The sequence below is a fragment of the Dermacentor andersoni genome, chromosome 2, assembly GCF_023375885.2.
Source record: "Dermacentor andersoni chromosome 2, qqDerAnde1_hic_scaffold, whole genome shotgun sequence".
NCBI classification, from domain to species: domain Eukaryota; kingdom Metazoa; phylum Arthropoda; class Arachnida; order Ixodida; family Ixodidae; genus Dermacentor; species Dermacentor andersoni.
Genome location: NC_092815.1, coordinates 105,518,658 through 105,541,691, shown reverse-complemented (window position 1 = coordinate 105,541,691; position 23,034 = coordinate 105,518,658). Strand labels below are relative to the sequence as shown.

Below are 23,034 nucleotides of genomic sequence, written 5' to 3'. Positions count from 1 at the left end.
TTTCATCATCAGTGCTCTTTGGTATCAAGGTTGTGTGGCACTGATAGAAAGATGGAGGAAGCTCACCATATTGATAGGCTTCCTCGAAAAGCTGCTCAAGAAAAGGACACAGGAATTCCTGAAATTTTATATAAAATTCCGCACTAAGGCCATCAGGGCCAGGCGTCTTGTTTTTCTGAAGCGTTTCGATGGCAAAATTAATTTCTTCTCGAGTGATTGGCCCATCAACGCTGAGGCGATCGTCTTCTTCTAAGTGTGGCATAAGCGAAATAAACTGATCAGCGTTTTCTTCGTATCCATTCTGAGGCTTAATTGCAGTGAAAAGATCTTTATAATGAGCCTCAAATAGGCTTATTATTTGGGACGTTTCTGTGTATATAGACCCACCAGACTCAATTTCCAATATTTGCTTGGAAAGCGCATATCGCTTTTCATCACCGAGAGCCCTTTTTGTGGGCTGCTCTTCTGTGAAGCGAGTTGTGCGTGAACGTACCATTGCTCCTTTGTACACTTCCGTCTCATATTTCTGTATTTGTGCGCGAACTGCATTTATTTCATCACTATACAATCCTGGTTCCTGGCTTTCGAAAGCGTGCAGCTTGTGCAGTAGATCATGAAGGTAATGCTTTTCAGCCAGGATGAGAACATGACTGGATAATATGCCATGTCAACGATCGAGCAGCAGTTTTAGTTTCACAGAGATGTCTCGCTCAGTCATGGTAGATGCGCTATCGCCCTATATATAAAACTCACGCCTGTACCGCAAAGAAAATTTTGCTGTCCGTATTCAGTAGCATGCTCGGAAGTGCCACAACATCGATTTTCACTTGCGACTGGCATTTTAACTTTGAAAAAAGTCCTAAATGAACCGCCGACCCGGGACGCTGTATGGGCTGTTACTACTGATTTGGATAGCTGTTTCTTGTTCTTCACGCGAAGAATATGCAACGTTTTTTTAGTTCAGTGATGCCTTCCACTCTGTCTAGTCATATATCTTCGTCAGAGAAGCGCAGGCTAGTGCCGGGAGCCTTCCGCGACAGCACATACATACCTGTGTTTATGACGCGTCACATCGGCGCTCATCGCTACTTGTGCTGGCACTGTAAACATGAAAAAATAGTTTATTTAAGAACACCGATGCGAAAGCTGAAATATAGAGTGATTTATCCGTGTTAGACTTCTTGATTCCTGAGCCTAGGCGCGCCGAGAGCGTGCAGACGGACTCGGCGGATACGCTAGGCCTAAGCTTCGGTGGGGACCGATCTCGGCGTCTTTTTCTTGACGATCTTATGCAGTCAGCTGTTTCGATGCGCTTTGTTTGCGATTAGGCGGACAAGCAGTCCAAAAGCGATGCAAAACCACCAACTGTCGATCGACGATACGGTAGGCATGCCGCCTGCAAAAACGGAGTGTGGCTTCGCCGCATAGATTTGTTTGCTTCCCAGGCAAGATGGCGGACCTACGCGCAACTCTGCTACCTGTGGTAGCATATACAGTAACTCTAGCTTTTTGCTACACTGAACGCCACCTACCGTCGGCGTGGGAAGCACGCGCGTATATGCTGCGAGCTAACGAGAGCTTTTACCCAAAGGTATATGTGATGTCGTCGCTCAGGTAATCCGCAGCGGTTCTCGGGGATGGCGCTATAGTGTGCTATGGAGACGCATTTCACACGCGATTCTAAGTAGTTTCGTCCCCCGATAAAGGCACAGTTCTTCGTACTGAGCATACCACGAGTTATTTACTTAAGTTTGGTCGGTGGCTTTTCTCAGTGTCATGTATTTGGTTGTCGTTACCGTTGAATGTCGTTCATTCAGTCGTGCGCGAGCATTCAGTGTGATGACAGCACAAACTTCTAGCCAATGACACATTTGAAGCCGCTACGGGAGACGAAAGACTACACCACATGCGGATATGGGCACTCTTTGATGAGCCCTCGCTACATGCCTCCACCTCCCCCCACACCTGCAGGGGTAAAAATAAAAGAAATAAATTAAATGAGCACTCGCGGACATGAGTACACGCTAAACACGGGGTGTTCTTTCTTGTTTTTTTTTTCTTCTTTACCATACAAAACATTTAAAAATAGGTTCCGGAAAATAGCGTCATTGTAGTCCTTGAGATGGATTATTCGAAGCGGCGGACATCAGTCGCACGAGAAATAGAAATGCATAATTAACCAATTATTAATAATTAGCTTATTGATTTTTTAATTAATTACTTTACGGCACATACCGCAATTCACGAATTGTAGCCGGAGAGTTTGCAAGGCATATGAACTTGGAACGACTTGAAGGATGGCACGGGTTTCGAGATGTGCGCCGTGAGACATACGGTAAGAATAGACTACTGCCCTCACTTTCCTTTTTCAACAAACCGTTGTTTTACGCTTTGAAGCACAAAGGCAACTGGAACGCCCCTGTATTTCGTCGCTTACTTTGGGAATCAATATCTCTAAGTGGGTGCACATGTCACCCTGACAATTAGTTTCACATGACTACTCCTTGCTCACTCACCGGCTGCAATTCGTCAATCGCAATTGCTGCTTAAAGTGAATAATTGAAAAACACTAATTAACTATTACGAATGTTTTTATCAAGTCAATTATACATTTTGAGTTCTCGTGCATGTCCGCCTCTTCGAGTAATCCAGCTGAATGATTTGAATTATGAATACCACAGGCGATTTCTAAAATTTTGTTTTGTGAAATAAAGAAAGACACCAGGCGGAACCAGAGACGCAGATAACGGTCCTATATCAATGTGGCTTCGGCTCCCTTTGGCGGCTAAACAATGTTGTCTGCAATTAAATCGCGCATCTTAAGACGTTGTCCGCAAATTACGTGGACCCCATTTTGTGCTAATTGAAACACCAGCAAAGCTCGCGTATAAGTTTTATAATGTCTTAATTAGCCACGCGTTCACATTAAACGTTGCACACACATGGGACTTCGCACGCCTTATCTCCATCAGAAAACAACGAGTTGCCCCGTTTACTTCACCGAGGACACTGCGGGTGCAGCAATAACGCATGAAAGTACACAGAAAACGAGCATTCGGTGATTACTTGCAATTTCCATGATTACGTCAGAAACGTAAAATTTTCGGCAAAATTTACCCCTATATCATGCCTCGATTTCCACCGAACGTGAGTTTGCGACGGCACTTTCATTCTCTCAGGACGCTGGTAAATACTGCGGATAAGGGCCGTTTAAAGAACTTTTTCAATGTTTCATAATTACCCGACGCTTTCAAAACTTAGCCCGGACCGATCATCCATTAGATGCGCCCTATTTCCTCGATATGTCAGTTTGTCAGTATGAATAAGTATTCAAGTAATATGTCAGTATGAATAAGTATTCATGTTCGAATCTTCGATTCGAACATGAGAAGTACATGAGAGAAGATTCATGTTCGAATCGATGAATCTTCTCCCACGCCTAGTTTTATCTCACTCTCGACGTATCTGCCTTTCGTTCGATAACGTTACTTATCCCTCACTTCTGCAAAATTAATTTCATGCACCGCAAGTAAACAACAAACAACGCGTCAAAAGGAAGGGCCCGTCCGGGATTTGAACCCGGGACCTCTCGCACCCAAAGCGAGAATCATGCCCCTGGACCAACGGGCCGATGCGAGGTGCGCTTTCGGAAGCGCTCTTTAAGGAAAAACCGCTTGCCGTTAGAAGGCGTCGAAATCAGGTTTCGAGAGCCTTTGTACCTTTGCGCTATCGCCAGGAGCAGTGCGGGGGACACGTCTACGCATTCATTAAACGTCTTGGCTTCGCTCGCCGAAATGCACGGAGAGTATAGCGTAATGTGCCGTTAAGTTCTGGCTGATAGCCAGTATTGAAATTCGAACAGCGGAGCTCGAGGCTGGATGGATGGATGTTATGAGCGTCCCCTTTGGAACGGGGCGGTGGGTTGCGCCACCAAGCTCTTGCTGTTATACTGCCTAATGTCCTACCTAGGTTAAACAATGAAAAAAAAAACACTATGAACTACCACATCAAAATTTTCTGATCCCCTATTGCGAACTGTGCTTTTGCATGTCTCCGTCTTTCGTCGTTTCCCTACTTCCACCAATCCTCCTATCGCCCCTTACTAATATCTATTGCGGACATGTTTACTTTTCCACTGCTCCCCCTGAACCCAAGGGCTTCAAGGAGGCCAGTGGTGCCTAAATCGACCACTGTGTGGACGGCTTCGCACTCTAATAAAACATGCTCCGTCGTTTCCCTAGCTTTACCGCAGCAAGCACATGCTTCTTCTTTCTTCTTATATCTCGCTTTATAGGTGCGTGTTCTAAGCCAACCCGACCTCTATAACCCATCCTTTTTCTTTGCCCACAACCGTAATAGCCTTGGCGACGGCTGTAATGATCCGGCTGACCGAAGGCTGCGACAGTGCAATCGCTTCTTCATTCCCGACGCACTGTTGAAAGCTCCCGGTGGCAAAAAACCGCAGCGCGCACAGCAATTTCATCGTAGTGTCGACACCACGAAATCTTTGAGGTCCGAGATGTTCTTCCACCTCATCGCAAAGACGTCGCACTATGTCTTTGGAGAGCCTAAAATGCCTTCGAAACTCTTCTTCGGCCATGCCGAACGCGTCGCGTCGTTGCCTCTCGTCGCGTCGTTGTCTTTCGGAGCTCGCCAGCAGCACAACTATAGCACAACCAAAGGAGCCGCCATTGCCGTCTCTGTCTCGTCTCGTCTAGGTGCCGGCTCGTCAGCTGGCGCGAGTCTAGCTGGCAGCCACGGTTGCCCTAGCAACCCTCGACATCATGCTCGCCACCGCGCGCGACCCTCGAGCGAACCACTTCTCCGCGGTTGCTCTCGTAGCAGGGAACCGGTTCCTTTCCAGATGATTGACAACTTGTGTGACGTCAACAAAATTTGTCGTCCCGCCCACGAGGGATGACGACAGCGAAGCGCCGACCAATGGCAGCAGCCAGACCGAACCGGTTCCAAAGCGAACCGCTACAGAATACGGCCCCAGTTTAGACTAATGAAGCATTGTTTGAGAATCCTGCAGGTAGTCATTTAAAAAAAATAGTTTGACTATTAGATGAGAAAATGAAGGTCCAAGTATCAGTATTTGAATTTGGCGCCGAAACCCCAGCGCTGGTACGTCAGCGTGACGTCAGGGATTCCAAAGTATGTTTTCGCATTTCGGCCGTGTTGGCTGAATAAAGGCTCCCGAAACTTGCCATGTTGAATATTTGGTTCCTTTAGAACGCAATGTAGTCAATCTGCACGGCTATACATGATTAGTAGGCCCTAGAAGATGCCATAATAATCCAACACGTCACAGCCCCCAGGTGCGGAAACTTAAGTAGGCGTCGCCACCCGTATTTCGTTCTGGCGCTTTTTCTGGCTTACCAAACCTCTTATCGTTGTAAGAGTGGTGTTTTTTCGTGTTGTAGAACAGTAATTTACTGATGCAGAAGAAATCATTTTTCACTTTAGTGTCCCTTTAAGTTTTGTCGGTGGCTTTTCTCAGTGTCCTGTATTTGGTCGTCGTTACCATTGGTTTTTCGTTCGTTCAGTCGTGCGCGAGCATTTAGCATGATGACAGCACAAACTGCTAGCAAATCACACATTTGAAGCCGCTATACGGGAGACGAAAGGCCACACCACATGCGGATATGAGCACTCTCTGATCAGCACTCGCTATCATGCATTCTTTGCAGGGGTAAAAATGAATGAAATAAATGAAATCAGAACTCGCGAACATGAGTACTCGCTGTAACACGGGGTGTTCTTTCATGATTTTTTTACCATACAATACATTTAAAAATAGGTTTTGGCAAATAGCCTCATTGTAGTTCTTGAGATGGATTATTCGAAGCGGCGGAAATCAGTCGCACAAGAAATGGAAATGCATAATCAACTAATTAACAAGAATCCACTGATTGACTTATCAATTAGTTACTTTACGGCACATACTGCAATTTACGAATTGTAGCCGTTGAGTTCACAAGGCATGTGCACTTGGAAAGACTTTAATGATGGCACGGGATTCGAGATGTACGCCGTGAGACATACGGTAAGAATGAACTACAGTTGCCAGTTTCTTTTTTCAACAAACAGGTGTTTTATGCATTGAAGCACATGAGGCAACTGGAACGTTGCCCCTGTATTTCTTCGTGTACTTTGGGGTTGAATATCTCGAAGCGGGTGTCAGCCTGACAATTCGTTTCACGTGATTACGCCTTGCGAACTCACCGGCTGCAATTCGTCAATTGCAATATCTGCGGAATGTAATGAATTGAGAAAATCACTAATTAACTATTAGGAATATTTTTATCAGGTCAATTATACATTCCCAGTTCTCGTGCAAGCAATGTCCACCTCTTTGAGCGATATCCAGCTGAATGCCTTGAAATATGCATACCACAGGCGATTTCCAAAAATGTGTTTTGTGCAAAAAAAAAGGGGGGGAATATAAGAACACGCGGCGGAACCAGAGACGCACATATGGGTCCTGCATAAACGTGGCTTCTGCTCCCAACGGCGGCAAAACAAAATTGCCTGTAATTAAATCGCACATTTTAAAACGTTGTCCGCAAATTACATGGACCCCATTTCGTGCTAATGGAAACACCAGGAAAGCTCGCGTATAAATTTGTATAATGTCTCAATTAACCACGCGTTCCCATTAAACGTTGAACACACATGGGACGTCCTACATGGGACGTCCTATATTTGCGCCAAATACGAACGAGGTGCCTCGCTTACTTCACCGAGGACACTGTGGGTGCATCAATAACGCATGAAAGTGTGCAGAAAACGAGCGTTCAGGGATTACTTGCACTTCCCGTGATTAAGACAGAAACGTTAAACTTCATGCACGCATTACCCCTATATCATGCCTAGATTTCCACCGAGCGTGAATTTTCGGTGTCACTTTCACTTCTCTCAGGACGGTGGTAAATATTGCGGATAACGGCCGTTTAACTAACGCCTTCAAGCGCACTTGCAAATGAACTCTTTGAATGTTTCATAATTACCTGACGCTTTCGAAACTTAGCCCGCACCGATCATCCATTAGATGGGCCTTATTTCCTAGATATTGTCAATTTTGTGGCACGCCAACTTCTTTCAGGACGTTGGGCAAAGTTCGTAAGATACGCTTCTGCGTTGTGAGGTTCTTGGGCGCTTGCATAAGTAATCTTCTACAAAAGAACTGTGATTAAGCTGCAGAGCTTAAACATTAATCGTGCCCTCCAATCCCCACGCAAATTGAATTCCACGGTGGCACGTTCCCGTATTCAAAGCTATCCCGAGTGCCTCGTGATCGCACATAACATTCTTACGTCCGCAACTGCTGACGCTTATCGCACCAGACTAGTTAGGTCGCGAACCCTCTCGAGCCATCCTACATGACGAGGCCTTGTACGATGCGGTGATAAAAGAATGCAGCCGTATGTCTTTCAAAGGTTGCTTGGAGGCGCTTGAGTAGCGGCGCGCGAGCGCGCGTCGATTTCATATTTCGCGTGTTCAGCGAGCTTTTGTTTTTGCTTGGAAAAAGCAACGAGGCGATATTCAGCACGAAATAAATGCTTGATTCGGAGGTCACTTAAAGCGCCCGACAACTTTATAATTGATACGCTTGCGATTCAATGATGTTTCAATTAATTAACATTCGATTAATGTTTCATGATGAAAAAATACTAACTGTAAGTATGCACGACTGCTGCGTCTATGCAGTCGGTACGATTTCGCCAGAGCTCTCGTGCTTTTTTTTTTTTAATCTTGGTCCAAGTTAACCGGGACAATGGTGGGTTACCTGGCGCGCGCGCGTGTGTTTGTGTGTGCGTGTGCGTGCGTGTGTGCGTCTGTGCGTGTGTTGATATCTTTTTTCTTTTCGTATACGAATCGAATGCGAATAGTAACTACTGAATAGTCTAGCCCAGACGCAAATATTCACAGCAGGGCTCTTTATTTCAGCACAGTTAAGGGCCGCTCTTGCATTGACTGTATAGTGCCAAGAAGACGGCTATCAGGGACAAATGCTTACTTTTAAACATAACATCACCAACTCTCATTCGGAAAAGTGCGTGAATAGCTTCTTAACGATCTTAGAGTGGGGTTGCAAACAAACTTTACATGATAAAATGGCTGTCGTATGGATAGCTTACCAAAAACGCTAAATAAATGGTTGTCGAAAAAAAAATAAGGAATCGGAAGTTGCGGAACGATAAAAATACCCGAAGGACTTGTCTGCCTTAGATGCGTACATTGTGTACACACATGTAAAAGAGTCTATTGCGAGGAAAAGATGGTTGTAGAGAAAAAAATAAAACTGCTACACAGCTAGACAGGCAAAAGCACTAAATAACAGAGTGCTAGCAAAAATCACAGATTTTCATGTAGGCTTCAGCTGCGTTCGAAAACAACGCTTCTATTACCTTTTTATTACTGCATAGCTTCGAAAAAAAGTTTTTGCGAAACCTAATATAATCAGTGGTACTTTGTTCAACAGATGAATAACAGTAACTAGACTTAAACGCTCAGCTGTTCCGACATATTTACTTGTAGTTTTGAGTATACCGAGCTGTTCATTTTCGAATACTTCACACTAAGTATTCAGGTTCGAAACTTCGATTGTTCTCCCACCCCTAGATTTATTTTACTCTCGATGTATTTGCCTTTCGTTCGATTGAGTTATTTATCCCTCACTATTGTGAAATTATTTTAATTCACCGCAAGTAAACGACAAACAACGCGTCAAAAGGAAGGGCCCGTCCGGGATTTGAACCCGGGACCTCTCGCACCCAAAGCGAGAATCATACCCCTAGACCAACGGGCCGACGCGAGAAGCGCTTCGAAAGCGCTCTTTAAGGAAAAACCGGTTGCCGTTAGAAGGCGTCGAAATCGGGTTTCGAGAGCCTTTGTACCTTTGCGCTGTCGCCAGGAGCAGTGCGGGGAGACACGTCTACGTATTCATTAAACGTCTTGGCTTCGCTCGCCGAAATGCACGGAGCGTATTGCGTTATGTGCCATTAAATTCTGGCTGATAGCCAGTATTGAAATTCGAACAGCAGAGCTCCGGGCTTTTTGCTACAACGAACGCCACTTTACGCCGGCTTGGGAAACACGTGCATACGCACGCTGTGAGCACACGAGAGACATTACGCAAAGGTATGCGTAATGTCGTCACTCAGGTAACCAGCAGCACCTTCCGGGGACGGCGCTGGTATTCTATAGAGACACATTTCACACGCGATTCTAAGTCATTTCGTCACCCTATAAAGGCGCAGTTCTTCGTACGGAGTATACCACGAGTTATTTGCTTAAGTTTCTTCGGTGGCTTTTCTCAGTGTCATGTATTTGGTTGTAGTTACCGTTGGATTTCGTTCGTTCAGTCGTGCGCGAGCACTTTGTGGGATGACAGCACAAACTGCTAGTGAATGTCCCGCGTTAGTGCTACACATTTGAAGCTGCTACGGGAGACGAAAGGCCACACCTCATGCGGATATGAACGCTCTCTGATGATCACTCGCTAGCATGCCTCCCCCCCCCCCCCCCTTTGCAGGGGTAAAAAATAAATGAAATAAATGAAATGTGCACTCGTGGACATGATCACTTGCTGAAACACGGAGTGTTCCTTCTTGTTTTCTTTCTTCTTTACCATACAAAACATTTAAGAATTGGTTCCGGAAAATAGTGTCATTGTAGTCCTTGGGATGGATTATTCGAAGCGACGGACATCAGGCGCACGGGAAATGGAAATGCATGATCAAGAAATAAACAATAATTCGCTAATTGACTTCTTAATTAATTCCTTTACTGCACATATTGCAATTTACTTATTGCAGCGGGTGAGATTGCAAGGCATGTGCACTTGGAAGCACCTTAAGGATGGCACGGGTTTCGAGATGTGCGCCGTGAGACATACGGTAAGAATAGACTACTGCCCTCACTTTCCTTTTTCAACAAACCGCTGTTTTATGCATTGAAGCACAAAGGCAACTGGAACGCCCTTCTATATCATCGCATATTTTGGGAATGAATATCTAGAAGCGGGTGCACATGTCACCCTGACAATCCGTTTCCCATGACTACGCCTTGCTCACTCACCGGCTGCAATTCGTCAATTGCAATTGCTGCTAAAAGTGAATATATAAAAAAATCACTTATTAACTGTTAAGAATGTTTTATCAAGTCAGTTATACATTTGGAGTTCTCGTGCATGTCCGCCTCTTCGAGTAATCCAGCTGAATGATTTGAATTATGCATACGACAGGCGATTTCTAAAATTTTGTTTTGTGTAAAAAAAAAAGAAAGACGCCTGGCGGAACCAGAGACGCACATATCGGTCCTATATCAATCTGGCTTCAGCTCCCACTGGCGGCAAAACAATGTTGCCTGCACTTAAATCGCACATTTTAATACGTTGTCCGCGAATTACGTGGACCCCATTTCGTGCCGATTGAAACACCGGGAAAGCTCGCGTATAAATTGTATAATGTCTTAATTAACCACGCGTTCACATTAAACGTTGCACACACATAGGACTTCGCACGCCTCATATTTCCACCAGAAAACAACGAGGTGCCCCGTTTACTTCACCGAGGACACTGCGGGTGCAGCAATAACGCATGGAAGTACGCAGAAAACGATCATCCGGTGATTACTTGCATTTCCCATGATTACGTATGAAAGGTAAAATTTTAGGCAAACTTTACCGCTATATCATGCCCCGATTTCCACCGAACGTGAATTTGCGGTGTCACTTTCACTTCTCTCGGGACGCTGGTAAATATTGCGGATAACAGCCCTTTAATTAACGCCTTTAATCGCATTTGCAAAGGAACTCCTTGAATGTTTCACAATTACCCGACGCTTTCAAAACTTAGCCCGCACCGATCATCCATTAGACGCGCCCTATTTCCTCGATATGTCAGTTTTGCGGCACCTTAACTTCTTTCAGGACGTCGGGCAAAGTTCCTACACGCAAGGTTCGTAAGATACGCTTCTGCGTTGTGAGGTTCTCGGGCGCTTGTACAAGTAATCTTCTACAAAAGAACTGTGATTAAGCTGCAAAGCTTAAACATTAATCGTGCCCTCCAATCCCCGCGCAAATTGAATCCCGCGGTGGCACGTTTCCGTACTCAAAGCTATCCCGAGTGCCTCATCTCGCGCACAACATTCTTGCGTCCGCAGCTGCTGACGCTTATCGCACCAGACTAGTTAGGTCGCGAAACCTCTCGAGCCATCCTACATGACGAAGCCTTGTACGATGCGGCGAGAAACGAATGCAGCCGCATATCTTTCAAAGGTTGCTTGCAGGAGCTTGAGTAGCGGCGCGCGAGCGTCGATTTAATATTTCGCGTGTTTCGCGGTCTTTTGTTTTTTTCTTGGAAAAAGCAGGCAGGCAAAAAAAATTAAATTATGGTGTTTTACGTGCCAAAACCACTTCTTGATTATGAGGCACGCCGTAGTGGAGGACTCCGAAAATTTCGACCACCTGGGGTTCTTCAACATGCACCTAAATCTAAGTACACGGGTGTTTTCGCATTTCGCCCCCATCGAAATGCGGCCGCTGTGGCCGGGATTCGATCCCGCGAACTCGTGCTCAGCAGCCCAACAGGCAGGCACACTTCAGCACGATATAAATGCTTGGTTCGGAGGTAATTTAAGGTGCCCGACAACTTTGTAATTGACATGCTTGCGATTCCAGCAATAATTAGAAAGTTCACTAATCAAAAGCAATAAATAATTAATACCTCGTGATGAAACAAAATACAGGCTGTAAGTACATACGACTCCTGCTGCTATGCAGTCGGTACATTTTCTCTAGAGCTCTTGGTTTTTCATTTTTTTTTTTCAATCTTGGTCCAACCTAACTGGGACACTGCTAGGTTAACTGGTGTGTGTGGAGGAGGGGGTTAGGGGGGGGGGTGATTTTTTTTTTTCGTATACAAATCGAATGCGATTAGTAACTACCGAATAGTCTATAGCCCTGACGCAAATATTCACAGCAGCGTTATTTATTTCAGCACAGTTAAGTGCCGTTCCTGCATTGACTATATAGTGCCAAAAGACGGCTAACTATATCGGGGACAAATGGTTAGTTTTAAACACATCACCAACTTTCATTAAGAAAAGTGCGTGAATAGCTTCTCAACGACATTAGAGTCGGGTTGCAAACAACCTCTGCATGATCAAATGGCTGTTGTATGGCTAGCTTACAAAAAACGCTAAATAAATGGTTGCCGAAGAAAAAAAAAAGCATCACAAGTTGCGGAAGGATAAAAATAACCGAAGGACTTGTCTGCCTTAGATACGTACATTGCGTAGACACATGTAAAAGGGGCCACTGCGAGGAAAACCTGACTGCTTGTAGAGTAAGAGATAAAACTGCTACACAGCTAGAACAGCCAAAAACACAAAATAAGAGAGTGGAAGCAAAAATCACAGATTTTCACGTACGCTTCAGCTGCACGTCCGAAAAGAACGCTTGTGTTACCCGTTTTATTACTGCATTGCTTCGAAAACTATAACTGCGAAACCTAGTACAATTAGGGACACGTTGTTTGGCAGATGGATAACAGTAACTAGACTTAAACGATCAGTTGTTGCGATATATTTGGTTATAGTTTCGAATACACCGAGCAGTCTATTTTCGAATATTTCACACTATAAGTATTCACGTACGAAACTTCGATCATTCTCCCACCCATAGTTTTATCTTACTCTCCACGTATCAGCCTTTCGTTCGATAAAGTTATTTATGACTCACTATTGTGAAATTAATTTCATGCACCGCAAGTAAACAAGAAACAACGCGTCAAAAGGAAGGGCCCGTCCGGGATTTGAACCCGGGACCTCTCGCACCCAAAGCGAGAATCATACCCCTAGACCAACGGGCCGATGCGAGATAAGATTCGGAAGCGCTCTTTAAGCAAAGACCGGTTGCCGTTATATAGAAGGCGTAGAAATCCGGTTTCGAGAGCCTTTGTACCTTTGCGCTGTCGCCAGGAGCAGTGCGGGGAGACACGTCTACGTATTCATTAAACGTCTTGTCTTCGCTCGCCGAAATGCTCGGAGAGTATAGCGTAATGTGCCATTAAATTCTGGCTGATAGCCAGTATTGAAATTCGAACATTCGGAGCTAGGGGCTTTTTGCTACAACGAACGCCACTTTACGCCGGCTTGGGAAACACGTGCATACGCTGTGAGCACACGAGAGACTTTACGCAAAGGTATGTGTAATGTCGTCACTCAGGTAACCAGCAGCACCTTCCGGGGACGGCGCTGGTATTCTATAGAGACACATTTCACACGTGATGCTAAGTCAATTCGCCCCGTTATAAAGGCGCAATTCTTCGTACGGAGTATCCGCAAATTATTTGCTTAAGTTTCGTCGGTGGCTTTTCTCAGTGTCATATATTTGGTTGTTGTTACCGTTGGTTTTCGTTCGTTCAGTCGTGCGCGAGCACTTAGTGTGATGACAGCACACACTCCTAGCAAATGACACATTTGATGCCGCTGTGGGAGACGAAAGGCCACACCACATGCGGATATGAGCACTCTCCGATGAGCTCTCGCAAGCGTGCATTCCCTGCAGGGGTAAAAATAAATGAAAGAAATGAAATGAGCACTCGCTGACATGAGCACTTGCTGAAACATGAGATGTTCTTTCTTTTTTTTTTTCTTTACCATACAAAACATGTTAAAATAGGTTCTGGAAAATAGCATCATTGTAGTCCTTCAGATGGATTATTCGAAGCGGCGGACATCAGTCACACGAGAAATGGAAATGCATAATCAAATAATTCACAAGAATCCACTAATTGACTTATTAATTACTTTATGGCACATATTGCAATTTACGAATTGTCGCCAGTGGGCTTACAAGGCATGTGCACTTGGAAGGACATTAAGGATGGCACAAGTTTCGAGATCTGCGCCGTAAAACATACGGCAAGAATGAACTACTGCTCCCGACTTTCTTTTTTCAACAAACCGCTGTTTTATGCATTGAAGCAGAAAGGCAACTGGAACTAAACTGTATTTCGTCGCATACTTTGGGAATGAATATCTCGACGCGGGTGCACATGTCACCCTGGCAATTCGTTTCACATGAATACGCCTTGCGCACTCACCGGCTGCAATTTGTCAATTGCAATTGCTGCTGAAAGTGAATAATTGAAAAACACTAATTAACTAATAAGCATGTTCTTATCAAGTCAATTATACATTTGGAGTCCTCGTGCATGTCCGCCTCTTCAAGTAATCCAGCTGAATGATTTTAATTATGAATACCACAGGCGCTTTCTAAAATTTTGTTTTGTGTAAAAAAAAAGAAAGACACCAGGCGGAACCAGAGACGCAGATATCGGTCCTATATAAAGGTGGCTTCGGCTCCCATTGGCGGCTAAACAATGTTGCCTGCAATTAAATCGCGCATCTTAAGACGTTGTCCGCAAATTACGTGGACCCCATTTTGTGCTAATTGAAACACCAGCAAAGCTCGCGTATAAATTGTATAATGTTTTAAGTAACCACGCGTTCACATTAAACGTTGCACACGTTGTGTGTGTGTGTGTGTGTGTGTGTGTGTGTGTGTGTGTGTGTGTGTGTGTGTGTGTGTGTGTGTGTGTGTGTGTGTGTGTGTGTGTGTGTGTGTGTGTGTGTGCGTGTGTGCGTGCGCCCGCGCGGTAGTAACTACCGAATAGCCTAGCCCAGACGCAAATATTCACAGCAGGGCTCTTTATTTCAGAACAGTTAGGTGCGGCTCCTGCATTGACTATATAGTGCCAAAAAGACGGCTAATTATCGGGGAGAAATGGTCAATTTTAAACATAACATCACCAACTTTCATTAGGAAAAATGGGTGGATAGCTTCTCAACGACATTAGAGTCGGTTTGCAAACAAGTTCTACATGATAAAATGGCTGTAGAATGGCTGGTTTATACCAAAAACGCAAAATAAGTGGTTGTCGAAGAAAAAAAAAAGATCACAAGTTGCGGAAGGATAAATATAACCGAAGGACTTGTCTGCCTTAGATACGTACATTTCGTAGACACATGTAAAATGGTCCATTGCGAGGAAAACGTGACTGCTTGTAGAGTAAAAGATAAAACTGCTACACAGCTAGAACAGCCAAAAACACCAAATAACAGAGTGCAAGCAAAAATCCCAGATTTTCATGTCGTTTTCCGCCGCGTTCGAAAACAACGCTTATATTACCTTTTTTACTACTGCATAGCTTCGAAAAATTTTTTGCGATACCTAATATAATCAGCGGTACTTTGTTTAGCATATGAATAACAGTAACTAGACAAATGGTCAGCTGTTGCGAAATATTTGGTTGTAGTTTTGAATATACCGAGCTGTTCATTTTCGAATATTTCACACTAAGTACTCATGTTCGAAACTTGGATTTTTCTCCCACCCCTAGTTTTTTCTTACTCTTGACGTATCTGCCTTTCGTTCGATAATGTTACTTATCCCTCACTATCGTGAAATTAATTTCGTGCACCGCAAGTAAACAAGAAACAACGCGTCAAAAGGAAGGGCCCGTCCGGGATTTGAACCCGGGACCTCTCGCACCCAAAGCGAGAATCATACCACTAGACCAACGGGCCGATGCGAGATAAGATTCGGAAGCGCTCTTTAAGCAAAGACCGGTTGCCGTTATATAGAAGGCGTAGAAATCAGGTTTCGAGAGCCTTTGTACCTTTGCGCTGTCGCCAGGAGCAGTGCGGGGAGACACGTCTACGTATTCATTAAACGTCTTGGCTTCGCTCGCCGAAATGCACGGAGCGTATTGCGTAATGTGCCGTTAAATTCTGACTGATGGCCAGTATTGAAATTCGGACAGCGGAGCTCGAGGCCGGATGGATGGATGGATGTTATGAGCGTCCCCTTTGGAACGGAGCGGTGGGTTGCGCCACCAAGCTCTTGCTCTTATACTGTCTAATGTCCTACCTACGTTAAAAAAGAAATTAAGATGGATAGCCGACATACAACTTTCGGAGATAAATGTTTTGAGATGTCGAGAAGAAAAGTAATAATTCATGGCGGAAGTAGGCTAGGGTACTTATAAGTAGTTCCTATCTAACGAAAGACAGACCGATCAACGGAAGATAGACAGATCGGCCTCCGAAGTTATACGCGGGACACGGCTCTCATTTTCTTTATTCTTCCTTTGATCTGGCAGTTGTCTGTCCACAGATGCTGCCAGGCGTTTTCCTTTTTGAGTGAGAGAGCTTTAGCAAACAGCTGCTTGTTTTCGTGAGTTAGATGTTCGTCAGCATAAATTGGGAAATTCTGTAAACTATAAACTCCGAGCTCCCTGGTGCCCACGCGTGCTTTTCCTTGCTTCTTAGCACGAGAGTGGAACATAGCAAGGATTTGTTGTTGTTGTTGTTGTTGTTGTTGTTGTTCGGGCCTGCCTTAGTCCGTGCGCCGTGCACGACATCAATGTCATTGTCGAGGACGGGGCAGTTTATCGCTGCACTCAGAGTTTCGACAATTACTACACAATCCTCACCCTGGCTGCAAGGAATCATCTCAAGCTCGACATAATTCTGCCCGGAATGCTTCTCGAGCTCTGCGACTCGTTTCGTCAATATTTCATTTCCAGGCTTGAGTTCCTCGTTGGTGGTCTTAAGACAAGTATTATCTGCCCTAAGGACTAGCTTCCACTAAAGATGTGAGCAGCCGCACAGTCGAGGAGAGGTCCTCAACTTCTGCCCTTTAACTCGCCGACGACACTATCAGCAGAGCCAAAATTTGTCTGTACATTTCTCAACGAGTTTGTTTACTATTTGTTCCATCGATTTTTCTGACCAAGCTTCCAGCTGCTCAACTCCTTTTGCTACTTCTGCGTACGACGGCGCGACAAACCGATGGTCGAAATGAATAATTGATGAATTAACAAAAATGCATCAATAAAGTTTTTAATTAGTTACCACACGGAACATATTGCAATTTACAAATTGTAGCCGAGGCGTTCGGAAGGCGGATCGACTTGGAAAGAATTCTCAGGGGGACACAAGTTTCGAGATATTATTTCCCGATATTTGCGAAGAAATACATTCGCGGTCCAGTTACTCTTGCGCTTCAATGCTTAAAACGACGTTTTGGGAAAGAAGTGGAGCGACAGTAGGCTTTTACCGCAATTTTAATGGCGCATATCTCGAAAATAGTGTAACCAATATAATTATCTTTAAGTAGATATACCTTACAGTCTCACTGGCTACAATTTGTCACCTGCAATATGCGCATTAAAGTAATTAGATAAAAACATAATAAGTAAGGTTTTGTTAATTAGTCGATTATGCATTTCAATTTATCGTGCAAGTAATATCCGCCTCAGCGTGAAGAGCAGTTCGAGGATTAGAATTGCGCTGACTGCGACATGCGATTTTTAAAAATTGTTTAAAGGCTTCGCAGAGACACCCAGTGTATCGAAGGCTGATCGTAGTATATCCATGCTAACCTGAAGACGCATGGCAGTACTTCATAGAGGGTGAAGCCCCACGGCTGCATCCACTAGCCGGACTGAAAAACGCGCTCGCTCGCTGCATGCTCCAGTCCGGCCGTGAAAGTCAACGCTAGCTTCTCAATTGCAGGAGAGGTGGCGCCACCAACCTGAACGAATCTATGGGCCCTGTAAAGCGTGCTCTGCCTCGGTAAGTGTTTGCACTGCGGTAAAGTTAGAACATTGTTTCAATGGCAACATAAACAGATTGACGTTTACAGTTATCTTAAACTTAGTGTTCAAAGATTTTCGAGGAAGCACTCATTCCATAAGTATTGTAGGATTCAGATGACGGCACGAGCTTCAATTTTGTTGTGGGAAAATCGGACGCAGAGAAAACTTCCACGAGGTTGCCTTGTGACCGTTAATCTACTTTGCCTCAATAATTTCTTGCATTGCAGCAAAGTTTATAACGAAGTGGCGACTGCAATAGACTTCGTAGAAACGTACCAACCTGGCCTTTCAGCGGCGCACGCTTTCTTGCCTACGTACATTATATCTGAGGGGAAGGAATGCTCGAAAATAAAACAACCCAGTAACCTCACTTAAATGTCATGGCATTTCAGCTAGGTGGAGTCCGCCGCATTTTGGGAATCGGGTACTGTGCACAATGATAAATCAAGTATTGTACTTTGGTAAGGGGCCCATTACATTAACCATCAAAGGTTCTGCATGACACTCATTCCAATACATTCTAGTAATCAAATGTCAACATTCATTTTAAGCTATCAAGAACTCTGGCAATATTACGTTTCGTGACATCAGCTCCCGGCGTTCTGCTATGCCTCAATAACTTCTTGCGATGTGGTGAAGTTAAAGCGCTTAACGAAATAAAGGGGTGCACGAAATTCGAAATTTCGACTATGAATCGGATAGCCCCTGCTATTGGATTTGTATTCTAATCAAGGATTCGCTACACGAAGCTGTCGAAAATTTCGAATTTCGCACACCCCTATATTTTTTACTCGAGAATTCGCTACATGAAGTTGTCGAACATTCGTTACTTTCTAATATGTAATGGATGGAAAACTGATTGCAGTCTTGAGGAAGCCAAAATGATGAATGCCAGGAGTGTTTCGAACGATTCCGTTGCAGGACAGGCAGGAAAACTAAGGTTGCTATGCAGGGGCACCACTTCCTGAGCAACCGCACGAGGCAAATAACTTCTGCTCCATAATTTTCATTCATAAAATAAGAATGACTCGCTTTTAGGAAGCCTATATATGAATTTGTGGTGATTCAACGTTTCACCACTCTCACGTACCATGCTTGCACCATTTAAAAACAATGCGTGTTGCTGTAGTATGCCCTTTTCTTCAGCGAACACAACACTGTGCGTGCATCTAGTAATTAACATGTTGTTTCCTTGTTTTGTTACTATCGTCGTGATGCTCCAGATAATTGAACACACCTGTTTATCATTTACAATTTCTCCAGTTATTTGTACGTTTAATCGTGAATGGTATCGCATGCGTGTGGTCAATTAATAATAATAATAATAATAATAATAATTTATTTTTGTGTGTGTCTGTTTACTATGTCATTGTTAAAGGGTAATACTACCAACCATTCTTCTGAAAGTTCGAAAAAAAAATGTGTTATTACGTAATGCCTACCTTTGCACCTGTTATGTAAATATGTAACCACATCGCTGTACCGACTCTGCCGGGCCTAGTCGCACAAGTCCTCGTGGACTTAGACAGGCCCATTTCTTTGTTTTGCTTTTGGATGTGTCAATTATTTATTATTATTATTATTATTATTATTATTATTATTATTATTATTATTATTATTATAAATGTTTATAATAATAAATGGTTTAAATGGGCCAAGTCACGCAAGCCACTTCCTTGGCTTTGACGGGCCTGCTTTCTGATGTACGATTATTGTAAGATGGCAACAATAAATATTATTATTATTATTATTATTATTATTATTATTATATACATTGACCAAACGCACGCAATATAACAATAATAATTACTTATTTTCACCTAACGGACTTCGCGTTCGTATATGATGTTGCTTTAGAGAAGAGAACGTATTCAGTTTTCTGTTCGACCTGATATGGGGTCATTTTTCTCGAATATTCATATTCGAATCTATTCGGCAATCTTGTTTTCGAGAACCCCTACAAGATGTTTTCCTACTAAGACTAACATTTGTAGTTAACCCCCCATTGAATTAATTCCATCGTAACACATTTCAAATTGGGACCTAATGGTGACTGTTAACGTCTCAAAGTATACTTTGTTTCACGATAATGTTGTACTGTGGTGGAATCTACATCATAGGAGGCGTGCTCCGAAGCCAGAGACTGCCCAGGCGACGCTCTGGCCTGGAAGAACGTGCAGAGTGATAACGGTGACAAGACGTTCGTTCACATAGCGCTTTTCAATTTGCGCACGCCAGTTGTAGCGTCCACCCAGAGTATGCGTGCACGTGGTGTCTAGCCATTGAAACTGTTCGACAAAGTTAGTTCTTACCTATTGCGAAGCAGTATAAGCCGATTCGAGAGAGAGTTCGTGCACGTCTTGCTATGAACACTCAAGATCAAACGCCGTATGCTAGCTGTCCCGTACTGAACAACAGACGGCGTTGGCTTTGGCGGTATGCGCAAAACAATTTTGTCCCGCCAATACTTAAATTCCGCTCTGCATTTTGTTAAAATTCACCGCCTCTTCAACCGGGAAGCGCACCGACTGCAAAGCGATTTGCGAATTTAGTCAGAATGATGGCCTCAACGGAAGAAGTTCGGTTGAGGCACATAATGTTGCTCAGAAAGCTGCTCCCGAAGAACAAAATTTCGTAAGTACATTCGCAGGACCCAGGGCGATGTTGCAAATGAGCGCGAGAGTCTCTAATCGGGGCTATAAATGCAACTCGGATTCAGGCAGGAGACTTTTATTTTGGAAGGTACCTCGGGCTTTCGTTCCTCTTACTGCGTTGAAGCATCAAGTGTACGTTGGTTGACACCAAGCAAGGGACGCTATACATGCACATAAACAGTGTAGTTGCGTTATGGCGTTATCTGACATTTTCACAGTTACACATGCATGACACTTGCAATGCACCGACGAGCTGTATCACACTGTGAACAATGCAAGGTAGTCGATCGAGTTCCAATGGCCGTGATGTTCTGGCTGCAAAGGTGGAATCCTCTTCACTTCTCTTCAGGCTGCGCCCCGCCTGAGGGCAGGATAAACAACCACCAGCCAGCTCGGTCATACCCGCCACTCAAAACAGCCGACGCAGTCTATACTCGGCTACTTCTACACGCAGCAGTATGCGAACAGGCTATTCCCACGACATCGTGACACCGATCACATGGCGCTGTGGCATCAGCGCGACATACACGAATGGCACGACATACAAAATGAGACTATGTCCCCATGAAACAAGAACCCGCCCATAGGTGGCGATGTCGCAGCGCGCGCGCGCATCTCCGAGGCCGGGCCGCTATCTGTAGACGGCGGCGGCTTTGCGGGACTTGGTCGTCGTCGTCCTGGCCTTGGCGCCAGGCGAGACGCTAAGCTCGTCGAGCGCCTTCTTCAGCAGGATACTGAACTGGTGCAGGTCACCCTCCTCGGCCTGGTTCTCCTTCAGCTCGTCCGGATACTCGGTGGTCCACTTTTTCCGCGACCTGCGGAAGCCGGAGTCCGACCGCGGCGTGCCAAACTTTGTCAGCAGATACTGAAGGACGAGTCCGCGCAGTGTCGGACACGCGACGTGCGCGCGCGGCGGCGCGTCACCAAAACTATGCGTGCCAAAACAGCACAAAAGAACTGAAACTCGAAGAGCGTTGGGCTCGTGCAGAGTGCTGAGCGTGTTTGCTGCCTGCACTTCACGCGTTCTTACGCGAATTTTGAAGCGGGCAGCCAATTCACTTACGTAGTACATGAGCTTTTTTTTTGTATTCCGATGCCATTGGAAACCCCTGACCTTATTCTCAGCTCCGCCACGCCACATATCCACTGAGCAACATGCGAAGCGCGACGACCACTTTTATTCAGCATTGCCTTTTGCTGGACGTGTTGGTAAAATGACTTGGAAAGCATATTTAACGCCAGCAAACAAGGACAGAAGGGAGACGACACCACAATGCGCTTCTTTTATTCGGCTGGCATAAAATTCTAGCTTCCGCTTAATTTCTTGCTCTCTGACCCTGTTCAAAGTTTTTACTAATGTCGTCGCTTATCACGGAGCGTCGTGCCAACTTCCAGAATCCACTTGAAGCTTTAGCCACGCACTCGAAAACTTCGCTTGCGTCAAGAACCGAGGACCTGGTTTGCATGCACGAATTCGTCGTGTTTAATTGCATCGTCCGCAATAAATTTTAAATTGGTATTGTCACGTTGGACGAGAGTATTTCATCGAGAAACGAACACAGCGGCTCATAAAACGCCACAGAAACTCTTATATGGAGCTGCGACATAGCTCCCGAAATCTCCGCGTACAGCGCGTGGCACGCATGCTCTCAAGGTGGCTATATAGTTGCTTCGCAACAGTGATCTCGGAGATCCGTGCCTTCTTAGGAGCGATTTGCGCGTGCTCTCGTTTAATTCTCACACCCACGCTACAACGTCAGACGGCCACCAAGTCGCAGCTCGCCGTTGTCACTGCGATTACAGTAAAAGGTTCTAGAAAAAAAATAAAGCCGGAAAAGATCCAAGGCCCGATGACAATAATGTGCGAAGAAGAGATTCGCTGCCTAAAATCTGCGGTTTCTTATAATTCTGTGTAAGTTTCCGGATTCTCCCTCCCTCTCTCTCTTTTCGTCGTGTTCCAAGTGTGGACGTTCGACGTGGCGTTTACCTGAGCCCTTGCGACTTGTCCCGGCGCCTGAGGAGTTGGTCAATCTGCCCAGCCGTGTCGGGCGCCACCAGTTCTAAAGTATCCTGCTGTTGGGGCTCGGGCTCCTCTTCCTGTTCCTGGACCGCCTCCTCCAGCTGCTGCTCGTCCTGCTGCGGCTTCTGGGCGATGGCGTCCAGCGCCCGGATGGTCCGCAGCACGCGCATCAGGTTGCCCGCCACCTCGCGCTTGAGCGCCGCCGTCTCGGCCGCGTACGCCGGCACTCGACGTGAACGAGAACGCTGCTGTTGTTGCCGCTGCTTCTTGCTTTTGAGCTGGGATCCCGATGCGCCGCCAATCGCAACGTCACCCGCCGCTTCGGACGAGCCTCCGCGCATCCAGATGCTGGGCGAATACAGCGAACAGCCCTCACAACGAAAGAAATGGCCGACAGGTGACGGCGCGGTACTCTCTAGTAGAGTTACTGTATATGCTACCTTTGCTAGCATATACAGTAACTCCACTCTCTAGTAAAACCCCTTTTAAACTTCGTAAAGTAGCGACACTCTCCTCTTCCGCCTTCCCTCCTCCTCGTTTCTCCTCTCTTTCACGCTCCTTCGTCAACCGTGGCGCCGCCTACACCGCTCGAGCGCAGCAACGGCGCCAACATGCGCTCCTCGCCACTCCGTAGACAGACACTTCTCGAGGAAAAATGGCGCTAAAGCACGGCGCGAGGGCC

General features: G+C 45.3%; 1 protein-coding gene and 4 non-coding genes across 5 annotated transcripts in view; all 5 read right to left on the bottom strand.

Annotated features, from left to right (window-relative positions):
* Positions 1–3,558: 3,558 nt before the first annotated feature.
* On the bottom strand, positions 3,559–3,630 carry TRNAP-UGG (transfer RNA proline (anticodon UGG)). The gene has a single exon. It is a non-coding gene; the product is annotated as a tRNA-Pro (tRNA).
* A 5,113-nt stretch (positions 3,631–8,743) lies between these two features.
* TRNAP-UGG (transfer RNA proline (anticodon UGG)) lies at positions 8,744–8,815 on the bottom strand. Its single transcript has one exon. It is a non-coding gene; the product is annotated as a tRNA-Pro (tRNA).
* A 3,994-nt stretch (positions 8,816–12,809) lies between these two features.
* Positions 12,810–12,881, bottom strand: TRNAP-UGG (transfer RNA proline (anticodon UGG)). Its single transcript has one exon. It is a non-coding gene; the product is annotated as a tRNA-Pro (tRNA).
* A 2,650-nt stretch (positions 12,882–15,531) lies between these two features.
* On the bottom strand, positions 15,532–15,603 carry TRNAP-UGG (transfer RNA proline (anticodon UGG)). Its single transcript has one exon. It is a non-coding gene; the product is annotated as a tRNA-Pro (tRNA).
* Positions 15,604–20,392: 4,789 nt separating this feature from the next.
* Positions 20,393–23,034, bottom strand: part of LOC126541930 (uncharacterized) — a 30,948-nt gene continuing 28,306 nt past the window's right edge. Inside the window, exons 7-8 of the mRNA XM_050188902.3 lie at positions 22,320–22,700; positions 20,393–21,147 (exon numbers count right to left, since the gene is read on the bottom strand). Of these exons, the coding sequence (XP_050044859.1) occupies positions 20,964–21,147; positions 22,320–22,700 (565 nt within the window). The 3' untranslated portion in view covers positions 20,393–20,963. The remainder of the gene's footprint in view (positions 21,148–22,319; positions 22,701–23,034) is intronic.